General features: G+C 43.4%; 1 protein-coding gene across 5 annotated transcripts in view; it reads left to right on the forward strand.

Moving 5' to 3' along the window:
• Positions 1-19089, forward strand: part of LOC144931679 (protein 4.1-like) — a 62104-nt gene that overhangs the window by 29024 nt on the left and 13991 nt on the right. For 2 of the 5 annotated variants that reach the window (XM_078855810.1, XM_078855811.1), the window contains exons 4-12: positions 2253-2357; positions 4782-4851; positions 7340-7415; positions 7794-8012; positions 8437-8524; positions 10750-10902; positions 13051-13148; positions 13808-13986; positions 14524-14861. In XM_078855810.1, coding sequence (XP_078711936.1) covers positions 2253-2357; positions 4782-4851; positions 7340-7415; positions 7794-8012; positions 8437-8524; positions 10750-10902; positions 13051-13148; positions 13808-13986; positions 14524-14861 — 1326 coding nt within the window. The remainder of the gene's footprint in view (positions 1-2252; positions 2358-4781; positions 4852-7339; positions 7416-7793; positions 8013-8436; positions 8525-10749; positions 10903-13050; positions 13149-13807; positions 13987-14523; positions 14862-19089) is intronic. The other 3 variants (XM_078855812.1, XM_078855814.1, XM_078855815.1) reach the window with 3 other exon arrangements.

Consider the following 19089-nt stretch of genomic DNA (forward strand, 5'->3'; position numbering starts at 1 on the left):
CATTGTAATTATTCATGTTGGTACCACTGTATTTATCTGGTCGTGCATGTTCCTCCGTGCCATAGCTTATAGCTGGTGATTTTTCAATGTAATGAGTTCTAATATGTCAAATGTAATCTGGTCTGTAAGGCAATATGATAGTACTTTTCGATTTTCCTGTGGGTGGTGTTTGTTTTTTTAGCTTCAGCCGGTGTGCGTTCTGTTTCGCTGCCTTATTTTTGTGGAAAAAAAAAAGCAGTGGGGAAAGATAGATATAAAGTAGAGTATAGATTCGAAGGTTCGTGTTCTGATAACCATTGCATCAGCATTTCAAGTGGAACCACAAAATATATACAAGTTTGTAACCATAAACATGTCCATTTTTGCACATTATTAATAAACAAATAAAACTGGAATTTGCAGTCTGTAGCATGTTTGGCCACTTTGCTGACCACGCATGTCTTTAATGGTTTCATACATTTGTTTTTCAAGTTGCGTGGTGACGCACTTCTATGAATGAGATTAACCGAGTTTGTTTACCGACATGGCTAACGTTTGAGGTGAATTATATCTGCATCGGTCCTGACTCCGCAATGACAAGCCTGGTGAAGTATCGTCAAAACGGCAACAGTGACCAACATGGCATTGAGGAGGGGGGGGGGAGGCCTTACATTTAGCAGTGGACAGACGAAGAGCTGTAAATTGTAATTACAATTTGTAAGAATGAAGCTCAAAATAATCTTTATGCACACCACTATCTCGCAATTCAGAAATGCGTCGCCCGTAGTTTGAGGTGGACATTCGTAATATGATTTTGTGTCTTATCCTGCTGGTTAATATTTTAAGCATGGTATTTTTTGTGAAGCATGCAGACTAGCGTTTTGATTTTTGTAAGCCATGTTTCAGCAATTGGATGTAGTGTTCATTGTACGCTTTCCATTTATCTTTATCTGTGGAAAAATAAATTCGTTGTGGTTGCCGTACAATTAAATAGATTTTCGAATGTTGAAAAGCCACAAGATTAGTGTGTGGTTTAAGAAATGAATTGGGTATTGTGAAGCCACGCTCCCTTGATAAGCCATGAAATCGCTCACAATACTGACCTTTGTATTCCCCAGTCTTGAGCGAATAAATTATTAAAAAATGCGAATGAATTGTCAATTACAGTGGCTCTTCTAAAGCCTCTTTTCAGCCACTAGTGCCTACCTTCTGGATATGGAAAAACACATCTTGGTCCCTGTGTATATTGCAGATGGGATTCGATGCAGGCAAATAGAACTAATAAAATAAATCGGACAAACCATAGCTCCCTGTGAATTTGCAATTGCTGGAGAGGCCTTATTTATATTTAAAGGCCTTCCTTTTTTGATGCCCTTTATGGAAATTGGCCACGCCGACCATAACTCTCAACTCGATCACAATTCTGTGCGGAGGGAAATATTGTCAAAGGAGTGTTGAAAATGCGCGAGTTACTGCACTTGTGTTTTAAAGTGCAAACTGTTCCTTTAGAAGCTGTGGCCGGCTGTGCTGTGGCACCTGTCACTTTGCTGCTTTCCAGGTTTATTTGTAAAACTTTATAAACCGTTATTATGAATGTAAATAAGCCTTTGTTGTTTTAGTTGGTGTGAAGTATTTGGCTGCTATAAATGTCCACGTAAGCCACTTAATCAAGCTATCATTTGTGGCCAGGTCACTTCTGAAAAAGGGCTATATAGCACAAGTGGACCTTACCTGCTAAAAAAAAATAAAGTTTAGTTCAGCTACTTTGCCAGCTGCTTATGTAAGTGGCCACTTGGCTAGCATTTAACAGGTCACTTCTTATTTTAGCCAGTGACCATATGTTTCCATGATAACCATTTTTTTACATGTGTGTTTTTGGGACAGCTATGATTTAAGGAGTGATGGGAATTTTAATTTCGCCACGTGTCATTAAACGTTGTAGACGGCTTCATATGATGATGAGAATGAAATGATGTAAGTTTCATCTTCTTGGTTCTTTCGGTAAAGTCACGTAGAATGGAAATAATAACATAATAAAAATAAAACATAATAAAATAATTCTCATGACGTTTCGGCCACAACGCAAGCAGCCGTCCTCAGGTGAAGAACAGGTCTGTCGATAAGACAGAGTCTGAATGATACGTCCTGGGCTTGGAGCGTCTATTTAAGCTGGGAGGGAGGAGGAAGAGTGCCTTGACAAAATAATTTGCATATTCAAATCGAAATTTGATGTAAGTGTGTTGATGATTATGTGGATATATTTTGTTCCACAGAAACAAGCGAAAGGGCAGGTCCTATTTGACCTTGTGTGCGAGCACCTCAACCTGCTGGAAAAGGATTACTTTGGACTCAACTACCGTGACAATACAGAGCAGAAGGTACGTGACAGTGGGCATAGTAGCCTTGGAGTGTATTTTCTAACGCTCATTCGTCATCCTCCATTGTTATTCATGTTTACACTAATTGTAATAAGCATAGCAATTGCAAAGCTGTCGGTCCATCAGAGGGTGCCGTGGTGCCGAGATGTTAACTACCTTGCCTGGTGTACAGGAGGTCGTGGATTCGATCCCGACCCTGATGCCTGCTGTGTATTTGGAGTTTGCATGTCTTCCCTGTGGTCACGTGGATTTTTATCCTGGTTTTCCGGTTTTTTTTTCCACATTTAAAAACATGCGTTTTAGAGTTTGGCTGCTAGAATTTTACTTACATACGTTTGTGGCCAGATTGCGTCTGAAAAAGAGCTATACAGCTCAATGGGCTTACTTGGTAAAATAAAAATTGTTTAGTTTTTAAATAAAAATAGTTTTAGTTAGAATCAATACTCAATCAATGTTACTTATTAACCAATCTGAGTCCATTGAGACTGCTTTGAAGAATGGTCAATGCCTGAAACGGTATCTATTTGGTATATTCCTTTTTAAGGCCACAGTCTTATGAATGTGAGTTTTTTGTTTATTGTTTGTGCTTTTGCACCACTGCCAATGCAGCATAACCAAATATATATTTTTTTACATTAGACTACAGGTTATTTGTAAAGGAAACCTTTTTTTTTTTACTCCTCAACATTAAATGCCATGATCAGTCCACTGCTGGCAGAAGGCCTCCATGAGCATTAACATCCTCTCACAGTCCTGCAATGTAACAAAGTGGTAGTTGTAGTATTGCGCGTATAATATTAGCATAGTATTTGTGTCTGCTGGCATTTGGCCTTGGTCCTGGAGTACTTACTGATCAATATTTTCACTATTTAGCGTTGCATTGCAGCAATCGTTGCAGCGGTTGTAATTTCAGAGCTGATAGAGCTAACGCCGCATGTCTGTGTTAGCAGTTTAATGAGTGGTTGTTTGTGGAAGCTGTAGATTGCATAAAACTGTGACTGGCTGTATTGGCATTCAGGATGTTTGTAATTATATACATTTGGCTAAGAGTAGAATCGCTGCCGCTTAACAATTCGAAGTCGGAGCCTTCTTCTGGGAGTGAGTGTCGCTGACCAATTAATGCCCTCATCCTTGAGCCCGGTGTTTCACAGCCCTGGGTTCACCGTTAATGTTCACCATTTGTGTTTACTGTTCGTGTTCAGCACGACTTGTTATTCATATCCATCAGTGTTCTTGCACGTGACCTTGCTTGGCTCACACCCACAAGAGGAAACGGAGCCTCTCCGTTTGTGTAGGAGGGGGGAAATAACGATCTTGCAGGAGGGGGAAGCCGCCACCCGCGTGGTTGGGTTTTTGCGACAACTTTGCTGCGGTTTGCATTCGGGCCATCTGCAATCTAAAAAAAACTCCTCCTTCACTTCCTGGAAAATTTTGATTTTCTAAAGTTTTGCAGCCCATGTCGGCTTCTATATGCTAGAGTTTGGAAACAATATTTGCTGATTATGAACAAAACCCTCATTGTTTTGGAAAAAAATTGCTTACGTTATATTATTAATTTCAACGCGTATCACGCACAGTATTTGGTCCATGAGCTTGCTTTTTCAATAGCCCTTATTAGGCAATGGTGTAATGTTGAACATATCCCATCGTGGCATTTGTATTTTGTTCCTTTTAAAGATGTTTGGGCAAGTACATGCATGTTGTGATCTTTTGAAAAAGTAAGTAAAAATAAAGCATCGTCAAATCTGATTTGGCAGTTGATGTTACATTTTAATTGTGTTTGTGATCTCGCTTTTGACAGATTATTAAATAAATAGGTGATCCATGACATCCCTTTGTCAATCCACTGCTGGATGAAGGTGTCCCCATGCCATGTTGGTCAATGGGGGTTTTTGACAAGTTCACGTTAGCCAATGCTGGTTTGTGAAATCTGAGGCCCATACTTGGTACAGATATCACTTGTCACTGCTATGTATGTTGGAAAATCTAATTTGGGTTATGGGATTATGATGCAGTGCGCTAACCACTGCACCACCACTCCGCCATTATTGTGGGGGAAATGTTAACTACCTCGCCTGGTGTGTACAGGAGGTTATGGGTTCGATCCCGACTTTGACGCTTGTATATTTGGAGTTTGCATGTTGTCCCCCGTGGTCGCATGGATTTTTCTCCAGGTCCTCCGGTTTTTCCCTCCACGTTTAGAATCAACATGCGTTTAGAGTAATTGACTGCTACACATTTCCACATGATAAGCCACTTCGTTGAGCGATCATTTGTGGCCAGGTCACTTCTAAAAACGATATAGAGGTCAGTGGGCCTCATCTGGTAAAAAAACATTGTACTCGGATAATTTGTAGACCTCTGTTTAATTTGTATCGTTGGCGCGATTCTAACATGTCTGTGGTTTCATTTGTAACTCATTAGGAGGGACCCTGTCTTGTGATATTTCAGAATTGGCTGGATCCAAACAAGGAGATTAAAAGGCAGGTGCGAGGTAAGTGGATAATATGGACGCACATTTTTGCTTGCGAGAGAATGAACTCATTAACTTATTTCAGCCACACTCCCGTCTAATCGTCCAAAAATGCCAGAATTTCCAAAATACCCACATCTCGGTGTGCCGAACAAGTACAGCTTTATTGCACTGCTATGTCACCTGTAAATAAATAGGTAATTGATGTGGGAATATTAGCAGGCAGATGGGTGGAATTGTAAGCAACCAAACGCCTTTGAACTTCGATTAACTGAACATTTTAACAATGAAATGGTCTTGAGACCCTACATTAATGTAATTGCTTCAGCCTTGTGCTGCCACTTTATAAAATGTCTTCGCTGCTGCAGTTGTCTAATTACGAAATTAATTCGAGTTAATGATAGTGTTTCTTCATTGTTATTTGCCACTTTTGTTAGGAACATCATATATTAAGGCTTGTACCGTTTGAATTATCCTTCGTGGGTAAAGCATTGCGCTTATTGTAAATAAAATATATAGAATCGCTAATATGCGCGTGAGTGACAGCCGTTTTGAAACGAATATTGTAAGCAGTAGGAAAGGTTTTGTGGCTCATTCACAGTCAGGGCAACTGTGACGTCAACTCGGACATAAACAAGTTAATTTAAAATGAGAGGTGATCATTTCCAATTCAAAGCAAGTCTCCTATTTCTGGTCCAATCATTCTAAACTTCAGGTCCGCATAAAGCATCTTGGTGGTGAAGGTCATGCAGGCCTCGCCATGCCTTCACCATCCCTCATGAACCTGGATGTTGTGATCCACATGATTTTATCGCTCCACACCCAGAGTATTCAGTTGTTAAAACTAGTGTTGCAACAATGCAGATTTAATATCTGTTCCTAAGCTTGTGATACAAACGTTGAATCGCTAATGTAAGTTCATGTGACCCCTCCAGCCATTAGAGGTTGCTACATTCCCAACAATGTTTAAATTAGTTTTTTTTTTATTAAATTGCAACCTTAAATCGCGACAATTAATTTCCTAACGAGTAGGGTGTATCGTGACACTAAAGCAGTGGTGGTGTTTGAGGAGCTTGCCATTATGTTTCTAAAAGGGCATAATTTGAGTAAAATGGGGCAAATGTGGATTATTCGCGTATGTGTGAAGTGTGAATTGGAATGAGCTTCTTACAAAGGCAACAATTTCCATATCCAATGTAAATGTGTTTTCGTAACAGTGTAGACATGAAGTGTTTGCAAACCAGACGTCTTGACTCACTCACTCGCACGGTGTCGTGTTAAAATAATGTCGCTTGTACGTGTCCTGTAATGCATTATTATCTTTAATTTCCCACTGTTTCCCAAATGGGGTTTCATTTCTCCTAGCTGCAGGCTCCAGACTCTGGCATTATTTTTTTTTTCAAATTTACAATTTCTCAATAATGCAATCGCGTAAGAACACGCTCTCATGAGAGGGGAATTTGTTTTTACTGTGGCGGTTTCGTGAGCCATAGTGAGGTTTTTGGTAATTGAGTTTTGTGTTATGTGCACAGCACCTTTTGCGGCATTGCTGAAAACGGTGTTAACAAATGTCAGTCGGGGAAACGACTAACAAATAGTACGGCTGTCCATTTTGGTTAATTGCTTTAATTAAGCTTAGACATTTAGCTATATTTTATTGTGATAATCGGTGAACATTTTTTATTATAAAATTGCTCATGTGCTGTAAACACAATGTGAGAAGTGATTTCAAAAAAATTAAAAGCCTGTTTTTGGCATTAGTGAGAGAGCGGCATAGTGTTAGATGTGGAGATCACTCGCCGACCATACCCTAGCCCTACCTATGGCGAAACCAGCCAACAAGACGGTTTCCTTAATCATCTCGCAACATCACAATTCATCAATGTCACACTTATGCGAGAGAAAATGAGACAAGTCAAAAAAATCATTCAATTTGGCCTACCAGACCTTTTACACGAGCAGTGTCTCCTCACCTTGACCATGCGAGCCTTACTCCCGACGTTTACTCCCGACTCTAACTCCCGACTATAGCTGAATGAGCCAGTCAGGTCCGCTAGTGTAAGCTCTGCACCCGATTGTAGTTTAGTCATCCGAACAACAATAGCGAGACCGCTCTGAGCACAGATGCCCACCACTCGCCCTTTCCCTTGCCATAACCAAACGAGCCAATCGGTGCCTAGATGGCTCAAACTTTCAATGTGGACAGGTGCAGACAGAGGTGCATTTTGCCCTATGACTTCGCTGGATGGAGGACCGAGAGCTGTGAGCACCGCAGACGAAGATGCTGTTTGTGGTTTTGCTTGGCCAAGTATGCATACTGTAGAAGGGGCCAGGGCACTAGCACCTTGAGCACTATCCCGAACCATAATCCACCCTTGCTGCTGAGCCCAACCACCGTTAATTTGTTTGCTTTTCACTGTGTTTGTGCTTTTAGCACCATATCGGAATTGTCAATGATAGTTTGACATGCAGTCGGTTACGGTTGTGACTCTGATGCTTTGCACCACAGCAGGAGCCTGGACGTTCATCTTCAACACCAAGTTCTACCCTCCAGACCCTGCACAGCTGACTGAGGATATCACCAGGTAAGCTCACATGCTCATCAGTGCCGAGTGAAATGCCACTGCAGTGGATGAATGGGAACCGGTCACGAAAGATGAACATTTGTAAGGCTCTACTCTGAATCGTGAGCAAAATGATTGTAAGGCTCACAAATGTGTTCCTATGCCCTGCTTTGACATGGCTATCTGGTATACAGGCGGTGTAAATGCACTGGGGCCCACGGGTCAGAAGGGCTAGGGCAAGGAAGAGTGGTGGGGACGGCATACGAGGCAGGGGTTCTTCATTTATTTCCTTTCATCTGGGTCCATGCCAGCCAACGATGCTATGCCTCTGTTCCCACACGCGCGTTTGACGTGTACTTAGCCTGTGAAATGTCATCCGCCTGCCCCCTCCTCCCCCAGGTACTATATTTGCCTGCAGTTGCGCGAGGACGTGGCAAGCGGGCGGCTGCCCTGCTCGTTCGTCACGCACGCCGTGCTGGGCTCGTACGCGCTGCAGGCGGAGCTGGGCGACCACGAGCCGGACGAGCACGGCCCCGGCTACGCGTCCGAGTTCCGCTTCGCGCCCAACCAGACGCCCGAGCTGGAGGACAAGGTCGTGGAGCTGCACAAGACACACAGGTGTGTTGCCGGCGTGTCTACATGCCCGCTGTCGTAGCAGAAGCTCTGGTGGTGGTAGCATGAACGGTCGAGTTGGCAGCAGAAGCGGCATCAGCCGTTATCGGCAGTAGGGGCAGCAGCAGCAGTTGTAGTCGTTGCAGAAGTATATAGACGCAGGAGTGTGGTAGCAACGGTACCAGTGTGCCAACATCTCCGCTACGATCAATATGCACCAAATCGTCAGGGTTTTTGTGTTGGCCATTTCATCAATTTATGAACCTAGGCTTATTGCCATAAAGTGTACAACTGTCAACACGATCCCTACCTTTGCAGTCTGTTATCATCAGCCATGATCAATCCACTGGTGCATGAAGACCTCCATAAGCCATCGCCATCTCTAATGTCACCGCCATCATCTGATTTTCCCCTCTGCTGTGTGTCACAGGAACATGACTCCTGCAGAAGCTGACCAGCACTTTCTGGAGAATGCTAAGAAGCTGTCTATGTACGGGGTGGATCTGCACCATGCCCGGGTGAGTGAGCAGCTCCTGTGAAGTCTGCTTCATTGGGAATGGTGTCCCTGCTTATTGTTGTAATGATCCCTTTGTGCTGCATATACATCGGACGTTGTTGTTGTTGCCAATGAAGCCATCAGATGGCCAAGTTCACCTTGGGGGTGAGCGCATTGAAATGTTTTTTAAAGGCTCGTCAGTAAAAATCAACAGAGATTCATCACCAAATGCGGAACACTCAAGAACTCGTGATATTTTTTTTTAGTACGCTACTTTGTGTTGGCTTCCTGTTTCAAATGCCAAATTTAGAAATTGCCCACCACTAAACTAAGAAGTTAAATTCATACTTACGTAGTTCCGTAGACATTTCATAGACAATGGTTATTGTACTCCATCTGATCGGCACTTGTGTAAATAGAGAACATTTACTTGTTAAATACTGCACGGTTGTGAGTCAGAGTATGGTTCTTCAATGAGTCTCAATTTAACAATGCAATATGGTCAGCAATAGCACCGCAAACTAGCCATGCACGCCACAACTCAAATGCATCCCAGTGCCAGGAGAGTGTTGGTAACCAGTTGTTTGATTGGGTCATTTCTGTTGGAGTTTAGCAAAGGATTTTACTCAATAAAATGGATGTTTGACTCAAGAGAATGAAGGCATTGGGTGACAGGGGCATGCCCCAAGTTTCACATCACCAACAAATGAATTGCCCAACACGTTGTACGTGACAGTGTTGGTTTGTCAGCATTGACATGTGAAGGAAGCTGCTGTCTGCTGGGCTTGTGCATCATCCGCTGTGGCTCATGCATTCTGCAAGATCCATTCAGTAGACTATGGCGATGATTATCCATTTATTGCATAGGTCAAATTATCTTGTTCTGCCCAGGAATGTTGGTGGCCTGTTAAGTTATGTTCAGTATATATGCTTGCTTACTGATTATGACATCAAAAGCCCTCCCAATGAGACCAATTAAGTGTGTGTATATATATTTGAATTGACCAGACAATAACTCTACTAGATGAATCAATTGTGTAAAACAAAACAATTGTTGGAGCCACAGTCAATCCCCTGGATGCTATATTTTGGCTGGGCGAGTTTTGGAATGTCTAAAGCTACGTTTTACTCACAATATCGTTGTGACTTGGAGAAGCTGGGAATTTGTTTTTTATCCCCTTTAGCAGAATGCTTTTTTTAATGAAGTCTTTGTTGGTTGATTGATTGCCTTGGAATGCATTAGGCATTAATTGTGATAGATGTTTACATGCATTTCCATGAGAATGGAGTGGGTTGTGCATTAACCAGACAGGGTGTCGTTAATGAAAGCAAAACAAAACCCTAAGCCTGCGGGATATTTAATGATAGTTGTAAATTGCATGCGCAATGTGTTCAGTGGCTCTGCATCATTGAGCATTGTGGTAATTAAGCGGAGCCCAGAGGAGGAAGTCGGGGGCAGGGTGCTTTGTTTTCCCATGCCATCCTTATCGAGTTTTGTTTGGCTTGTACAGTAAACACAAGTACATTTGTAGGGAATTAGCGCGTATTATTATTGACATACGCCTTTCAATAGTGTAATTAGTTTGAGTCCAATTATGCGAATAGTCCCAACTCGGTGTTTGTTAAGAAAAGCAGTGATTTTTATCATGCGTTATTAACTTCATCAGCTTTTCTCATTTCCCACTGCTGAAATAAACAAATTCAAATCCGTAAACTGCGAGCGAGCCCATCGCAACAGAAACATTGGCGCAGGCCGGAAAAACGAAGAGTTTCACCAACATGACAACGTGCACTGCCACACGGCCGCAATAATTGATGCACAGCTACCAGTTCCACCAAGGGAAAGGACTACAAAGCAGTTCTTCAGTAACTGGTGGTTTTGCGTTTGTTGGAACTTTGAGCTAAATGAGTGCTCGTCGACCACAGCGCGAGTGGCTCGCGTTTCAGGCAGTGGAGAGCAATATGTACAGGTAACTGTTTTTGGACAATGGCCCTTCTGCACAACCACTTTGAACGAAGGCCTTTAATATTTTATCCTTGGAACAGCCACTTTTGAGTTCCCATCGGGTTGTGGTCATGTCATCTAACCTATAAATGATACTGCTGATGACGGTGATGCTGTTGATGATGCCGCTTATTAGCATTATAATGACATGTGATTTCATTTTCCATTTTTCTGCCCTAAATGCGGAGTCCGCAACGAATAATTAACGACCAGATGCCTACATTTACCACCGTGTGCGACAGGACTCGGAGGGTTTGGACATCATGCTGGGCGTTTGCGCCAACGGGCTGCTCATCTACCGGGACCGCCTGCGCATAAACCGCTTTGCCTGGCCCAAGATCCTCAAGATCTCATACAAACGCACCAACTTCTACATCAAGATCCGGCCGGGCGAGGTGCGACCAATATTATTCATAATAATTGGCTGTGTCGGGTAGTTGTGGTGGGTTAACGACACTGATATTTACACGATTCGACCCAAAAGGAAACGTAAGTATTGGTGTAGCCGCTGCATCTCTCTTTTTGTTGCTGCTGCTGCTGCGTAAATCCATGTTAATATTGAAACAAATTATAGGTAATGAAAGTTCTCGCCTCGAAGATTCTTTCTCCAATCATATTAATTTTATCTTTGGACATTGCGACCAGCTAATCCCCAGTCCTTTAAATGCCTGCCAGGCCACATCCCAATTCCTGAGGTTAACTCCTCAGGAGTGTTTGAGCATGCACGTCCAGAGAAAAGAAGTTTGGTTGGCACTCTGCCTTTTTATAGCAGTGAAATGACGATGTTTAACACGTAGGCTTTCGCGACCAATATTATTCATAATCAACGTACTCAAATTGTAAATGTTGTGGTTTCACGCTTCAACACACCGGTGGACTAAAGCAGTGAACTATTTGTCTTTTGTCAACGTGACACTTTTACTGATTGGCCGTGTCGGGTGGTGGAGGGTTACGACACATTTATAAATAACGCGATCTAAACCCAAAAACGTTGATTATGAAATGACGATGGTTGGAGAAGCATCTTCTTGACGAGATCTTTCCTTACCCGTAATTGTTTACATATTACGTCTAAATCCCAACGGCCATAATCGATGCAAAATTCAAATGCAGCCAGAGGGGGACTTAAATAGCTCTTTCGGATGTAACAGATTTCTCTGCGATTAAGTTTATTTTTTAATTATGTGATTTTTTTTTTTTTTCTCGAGGGCTGAGCAGTGGCATAGTGATTAGCACACTGCACGAGTAACCTGCCTGGCTAACATCAGTAGCCAGTAATATCCGAACATGTCCTGGCTTCTAGATTTGAAGCTTTCGTGACTGCAAGGATTCATATTCTTAGGTTTTTTCGGGCTTTGCCAGTCTTGGTTTGCCAGTCTTGGTTTGCCAATGGACTAAACGTCCACATTTTTTTGTACGTTCACAAACGCTTTGGCATGACATTTGTACATTGGGTTGCAAATGTTATACACGGCAAGTATACTATGGATAGTGTTTAATATTGCAATACTTAAGTATATTCGTTTTTTCACCCTATGTCACCCGACTCCCTTACATCAATGTTGACATATTTGTTGAATTTACATGATGTTCTCCTTCAATGTGTAATTGTACGTGTTTTACGCAGTGTTTAAAAAACATACACTGCACGTCAACCGTCGTTCAGATATTTAAGAATATTCTGTTAAATTTTACTTCGCCGAAATTATGCACAAGGCACTTTACTAAAGTATTTTTCAATGTAATTAAAGTCTTAATTATATTACATCTCTCATTACAGTGTAATAGGTGAAGTCAATGCGAGCAGTCCCCCGTGAGACATGTGCCAAGTGAGATGAATGATTGAAAACAAAGATTTAAATCTAGATTGAAAACGAATTTCTCTAGATTTGCTTTTTGTTTTTAGTTTGTTTGTCCTTCCCCTGCACCTCCGATTAGCACGGTTGGCTGCGTACAATGCGAAAGAAGTTAAACATAATTTACATTTTGGGAAGTGACAGATCTTTAGAGCAGAAAGGGCAGGTGTAGAGATTTACGTTGCTCATCGATGAAGTTGCTGAGTGTATCTTCTTGGTTCTTTCGGTAAAGTCACGTAGAATGGAAATAATAAAATAATAAAAATAAAACATAATAAAATTATTCTCACGACGTTTCGGCCACAACGCAAGCAGCCGTCCTCAGGTGTCCTCAGGTGAAGAACAGACCTGTTCTTCACCTAAGGACGGCTGCTTGCGTTTTGGCCGAAACGTCGTGAGAATTATTTTATTATGTTTTATTTTTATTATTTCCAGAACAGGCCTGTTATTCACCTGAGGACGGCTGCTTGCGTTGTGGCCGAAACGTCGTGAGAATTATTTTATAATGTTTTATTTTTATTATTTTATTATTTCCATTCTACGTTACTTTACCAAAAGAACCAAGAAGATGAATCCCTGCAGTCACGAAAGCTTTAAATCGAAAATTGCTGAGTTTATTTGTGCATGTACAACACTGCCGACGCATCGCCTTAACACTTGAATGGATTGGTGCCGTTTGTCATTCAGTTTGAACAGTTTGAGAGCACCATCGGATTTAAACTCCCAACGCACAGAGCTGCCAAACGGTTGTGGAAGACCTGCATTGAGCACCACGCTTTCTTCCGGTAAGAAGGGACACCAAAGTATTGCGTCAGGGAGCAGCTAATTTAGTGGTGAACAAATCGTTTCAATACATTTTGCATTGATTAACTCGGTAACTGCCCTATTGGGGTTGTAATCTTTTTTTTACAAAAAAACACATTTGTCAACACCGCTGTCTTCAAAGTAAAACTATGTGATTGGCAAAAATATAAAATATATTATTTTGCCGATTTATAAGTGTTCCTAAGAAAGGCAATGTTCTTGACAAACGTGGGTTTGTTGTTTATGCTTGTTCATTATTGCCAACGCAGTTTCGCCAACTAATTAGTGGTACTTATTTTAATGACCCCAATGAAATTAGGGAGCAAATGGGACACAATGCAAACAGGTGCAAGCAAAACGTTACAAGGAAGAAGAAAAATAATGGATAAAACATTTAATTTCAGCCCCCCGAATCATGACAATGTATTGAAGAGCAAAGGTGGAGTCCTTACGTGGTCAGTGGTCAGACACAAGCGCAGGGGGGTGGGGGGGGGGTATAGTAAGCAATCGCTGGCATAGCTTGTGTTGAGATGGATCGCCAGCGGTTATTCTCACGGGACGTGTTGGTCAGTGCCTGCCAACGTGTCTGATCAGTGCCCCTACTGCTGCTTCTGTTGCTGTGCGTCGCGCCCCCGGGCAGGTTGGTGTCGGCCGACCCCCAGCCCAAGTCGCGCATCTTCACGCTGGGCTCGCGCTTCCGCTACAGCGGCCGCACGCAGGCCGAGACGCGGCAGATGAGCGCCGCCATTGACCGCCCCGCGCCCGCGTTCCAGCGCTCGTCGAGCAAACGAAAGACGAGCACGCGCAGCCTGGACCGCGGTACGTATGTATGTTGAACTTTATAGGAACCTCATTTGCCAGTAAAAATATGATAATTGGTTCTTTACCCTTCTATCTGGCAACAAAAAAAAAAGGTGTCAGTTTTGTTGCCAGATAGAAGGGTAAAGAACCAATTATCATATGTTGAACTTCTTTCGCATCGTACGTAGCCAACCGTGCTAATCAGAGGTGCGGGAGAAGGCTCTCCTTTCCCTCGCGTCCGCCACTCGATTGGCATTCGTCGTCTTCATCGTCGCCGTTTTCTATCCGCTTCTGAATGAAAGCTGCTAATTACGTTGCCACCTCAAGTCAGCTCGCGACCTGGAAAATTTTCTATGGAAAACTGGGAAATGAAAAGAACGTGTGTTTGTTTTGATTCAGCTAGTTTAAATAGTTTGTTGTTGTTGTTTATCGCTATGTCTCGTCAACCATCCCACTGGCACCACCTAGCGTGCGAGTCGCATACGGTGACAAACGAACGGAAGAAAGAGCGCTATTATTGGAGGTGTCACTGTGTCGATGGTCGTGTTTCCACAGCGCCCATGGTGAGCGACCACGAAAAGGTGTCGCTGGACGGCGCAGCCGCTCGCGATGTGCAGCCGCCCTCCGTAGACTCCAACGGTGCCGCGAAGGTGGAGGCCGTCCCCAAGGCCTCTGCGGAACCCCACGAGGCCCCCCCCTCCGCCGTCGACAAACAGCGGCGGCAAGGTGATGACGGAGCGAGGGCCGCTAAGATTCCCAGCGGCAGCAGCAAGGGGGGCGGCTCGGTGGCTATGGCAACGCCCGAGGATGGAACCACGCCCAACGACCAGACGAGCACGGAGGGGGAGGGGGAGAAAGCCGGCAGCAGCCAGACGCCCCCCACGGGGAGAGAGGTGTGTGGAAAGCTACTGGGTTGCTCCAACCCGCATCACACACCGTTTGCCCTGCTGCATTTGTTCTTTGTGTTGTGATTTTTATTTATTGTTCGAGAGTGATTTTTACGCTCTGTTGATTGCAATATTGTAGTTGTCATGATTGTGCTCTTTTCTCTTTTGTAATAATGATGACATATCTCAATAGTAATCAAGGTCAAGAGGTCATTATGGCGAATAATGCGATCTCACCACATCTTGCCGTCACTTGTTTTTTTCTGCTTTATTTTATCCATTTTTGCCAAGTGTTATGTTCGAGGATAACCTTGTGGGGCCATAGGAATGTGTAATTTCCACCACTGCCTCAAGGCTGTACATATGACAAATATCACCCTGAAATTGTGTGAACAGGCTTAACGCATTGTCTTTTTAAATATATATAATTTATGTTATGACAAGATTCATATCGCCCTGTACAAAAAAATAATTTGAATCCTAACCTCATTAGCGGGTTCTAACCTAGTTAGAAATGTCGACTATTACTGCTTGGCTGTGATAGACTTGAAACTAAAGAAAGAATGATTTATTTTCTTTTAAATGATAATATCCATCATCATGTCTCCCGTCCAACCTAATGATAATGATGGACTGCTACAATGTTGATCGCCAGTAGTTTATTCACAACTCGTACGTCCTTCATTGGCAGTTACAATGCATATTTGGTTAGCCTGCAACCATCTTTACACGAAGAGATACACTGGATGGTCTAAAACCAACAGAGACTTAATGACTAAACTCGCCTAATGTTAATTGCCAAGTCGAGTAATATTCTATCTGACCATTCTATCTGGCCTCTTTTAATGGTCGCTAGTGAGCTGAAAATGACAGTTCTCAAACGCTTAGCAGAGTCACACTTTAAACAGTGGGAGCCACACCATTGAATAATGAATTGCTCACGTGGTGATGGTCTTGAGATGTGGTTGCTCTCTCATGTCATTTTCAATAACGTCAATGGACTGTAGCTGATGGGGATTTAAAAGCGAAGGAATTGCTAATTTACTGTGTGTTTGAGCAGAATAATAGTTTGATTGACTTCAGCTTTTAAGTTCTGACATTCTCTCCACTCTGCAGTGCATTTGGTTGGCAGGATTAGACGCCAAGCTGAAACGAGCACTACGAATGCCGCACACACTCCCAATTACTTTTAATTCTTTTGTGCGGCCCTGGGACCTTTTTATAATGCGGTTTGCACGTCTGTTTACGCTCCATATTTATTTGCAGATTGTTATCCTTCAGAAATGTTTTAAGTTGCCGGGGTGGATTTGGAGCACTGATGCATGTGTCAGGTTACTGAGCCTGTGTCTCAGATCGCAGAGTTAAAACTTAGCAGGGAGGGGGGGCAAAAACAAACCTCGTGCTTATGGGCATCGACTTTCATGACCACCTTGGTCCACACCGCAATCGGCGGAATGTCCAGCTAGCATGGCACACGGCAGTACAGTCCATCACCATTTCCCAACCACAACCACCGCCCTCCATGAAAGAACACCACCGTCATTAACACAATCAACAACGTCACCACCGGTGGCACAACTGTTGTTAATTCATGGAAAAGGCGCACGCATACAAACACTATTAACACCATCACCAGCACGGTCACAATCAACCGGCACCATTACACTGAGTTTGCAGTTGCGCAATACTGCAGAGAAATTGCACAATCACAGTTTGGTGATGCCTGAAACCGCATGGTCTGGTGAGCCATGTATATTGATGTTTAGCTATGCCCCTGATACAATGACAAGTGCCCATAATAACAACATCCTCAATTGTTTTACCCAGTTCTGAGTCGACAGCAAGTAGCATCATGCAAAAGTGGAGGTGTACAATTTTAGATGTTGATCTCCAGATCAGGCAAGAGTCGATAATGTTGATTGAGGCACTGGAAGAGCCTTGTGCTATTGGTTTTTGGAGCTGTTTCTTATTAGCTTGTGTCGATGGTTTCTCCTGAAACTTTATCTTGAGACTCGCTTGCTATGTAAGTGTGTGACTGATGACATTTGCCAAGTACGTAATTCTAAAAAACAATTGGCTGTTTTCTTGTAGACAATGTACCTAGGCTGTGTGCCATGCATGCACTTTCAGCACGAGTTTGACGTTTTGTTAAGGAGGAAAAATACTTTAAAGTCAAGGCCTGGGACCCCTCTGATGACGTAAACTGCAGCTCCACGCTTTTGCGTTTTCAGTGCAGTGTGTCCGCAGTCATGTAACTTGCGCTCCTGCCTGACCTTTAAAGTCTTTTGTTCTTATGAATGAAGATTCACGCTCCCTTTGGCCAACCCGTGACACACAGCCTAGGTTTGCATCAGATTTTTCAAAGCAGTTTGCGTTTATTTTATTTTCATGAACTGTGTCTCATCCCAGAACCATCCGAGCAGAAGAGTGGCAGGTGAAAATGTGTTTGTTAGGCATAGCAGGCTCATGCTGGAGGTCTGTACGCAGCACCTTGTGCCGACGCTTTCCTAGTGTATCTGCATGTTGCCCTAACACTCTAACCCTGTGGGTCCCAACCTGTTGCCTGACGACCCTCCAAGGCAACCCCCCCTCCGTGTCGCCTTAACAGACGATTGAAGCAAGTGCTGTTAGCGAGCACCTATGAAGGCTGACACTGCACACGAGGGGGTGGGTGGCCAGCACCACTTCTGGATGTCCTTTGTCTTCCTAGTAGCAATGTTTACACACTGCACTAGGTACTCATTTAAGGCTGAGTCGACCTACGGGAGGCCCAGAACCGGTTCAGATATTCGTCACCAATGTTGGCTGCGAGCGGGAATTGAACTTGCGTCGCAGGGTTCGGCGTGCAGCCCGCGAACCGCTTCGCCACCGTTCCCCACAGGACCAGCAGTGCTCACACACAAACACACGCACGCACTTGCAGTCCCCTTACTGTGTCCACACAAGCGGTCACTTGTTCGCACATAACTGACTTCATCCTGGACGTTTTGACATCGCCTATCATGAGTGCCTAAGAGCGCACTCGCTCGCAATTACGTTTCATTATTTCGCACTGCTCTCGGCCGTTAACATAGTGTGCACGTCTGTGTCCACGCCGCCCTGCCCTTACAGTGATCACACCGCTAATGCTTGAAATACCGCACTTGTACAAACGCACGAAATCGTACTCGTGTACACAATGACACCGATTTAAAGCTTTCGTGACTGCAGGGATTCATCTTCTTGGTTCTTTCGGTAAAGTCACGTAGAAAAATGGAAATAATAAAAATAAAACATAATAAAATAATTATCACGACGTTTCGGCCACAACACAAGCAGCCGTCCTCAGGTGAAGAACAGGTCTGTCGGACCTGTTTTTCGATTCTACGTGACTTTACCGAAAGAACCAAGAAAATGACACACCGCTTGATTGGCATAACCTCCCTCACTTAGTGGAGTCTTTGTTGGCAACGAATCCAACAGTTGTTGGTTCTGGTCAGTTTGCTATTACTCTGCTTACGTGTGTGCAAGCGTACGGTTGGGAGCCACTGCTTTTTTAACCCGTTGCCGTGTGGAGTGATTCGGTGGAGTCGTGGTTGTCTGATTGCGTGGCTCTGAATGAAAGTGAGTTATAGCCCAAGCTGGGCGAGAAATGCCTGTTAAGTGGGCCTTTTTAATAATTAAGCGGTGTTGTCAGCGAGCTTCCACATAAATGGTTCCCCAGTGTTAAAAGCTATTGCCCTGTGGCCTTCAACAAATGGGCCGTTCCACCTGTTCCGGTGTTCACCTGCAGGTGGTAACGATAGTGGTCATGGTAACCGCATTGCTGTGCATCATTGGCAATGATTGGACAAGAGCCCTTTGCCCAAAGCAGCATAATGGGCATGGGGATAAATATGCATCGAAGGAGCACGTTTGGATGCAATGCTGCTTACATACGTATTACGGTGCTGTGAATACCCTCCTACTCATATTAGCAAATGCAACAGTGAATTATGATTATTATAAGCCAGTAAACACGTATGCCAATTATCTGACGGTGATGTTAGCGATGCTAGTCAAGTGTCTCTAACATATACCATCCGGTAACGATTTACCCATTTTATGTGTAAAAAAAAGTGCAGTATTTTCAACTAAAACGGGTAAAGTCTTTGCAGAAAATATGTTTTGTTAAGCACGGCAATGCACAATTATTTAGATAACTAATTATACACAGGCCGACATCTTAATTAAACCAATTAATGTTAAGCAATAT

The sequence above is a fragment of the Lampetra fluviatilis genome, chromosome 4, assembly GCF_964198595.1.
Source record: "Lampetra fluviatilis chromosome 4, kcLamFluv1.1, whole genome shotgun sequence".
NCBI classification, from domain to species: Eukaryota; Metazoa; Chordata; class Hyperoartia; order Petromyzontiformes; family Petromyzontidae; genus Lampetra; species Lampetra fluviatilis.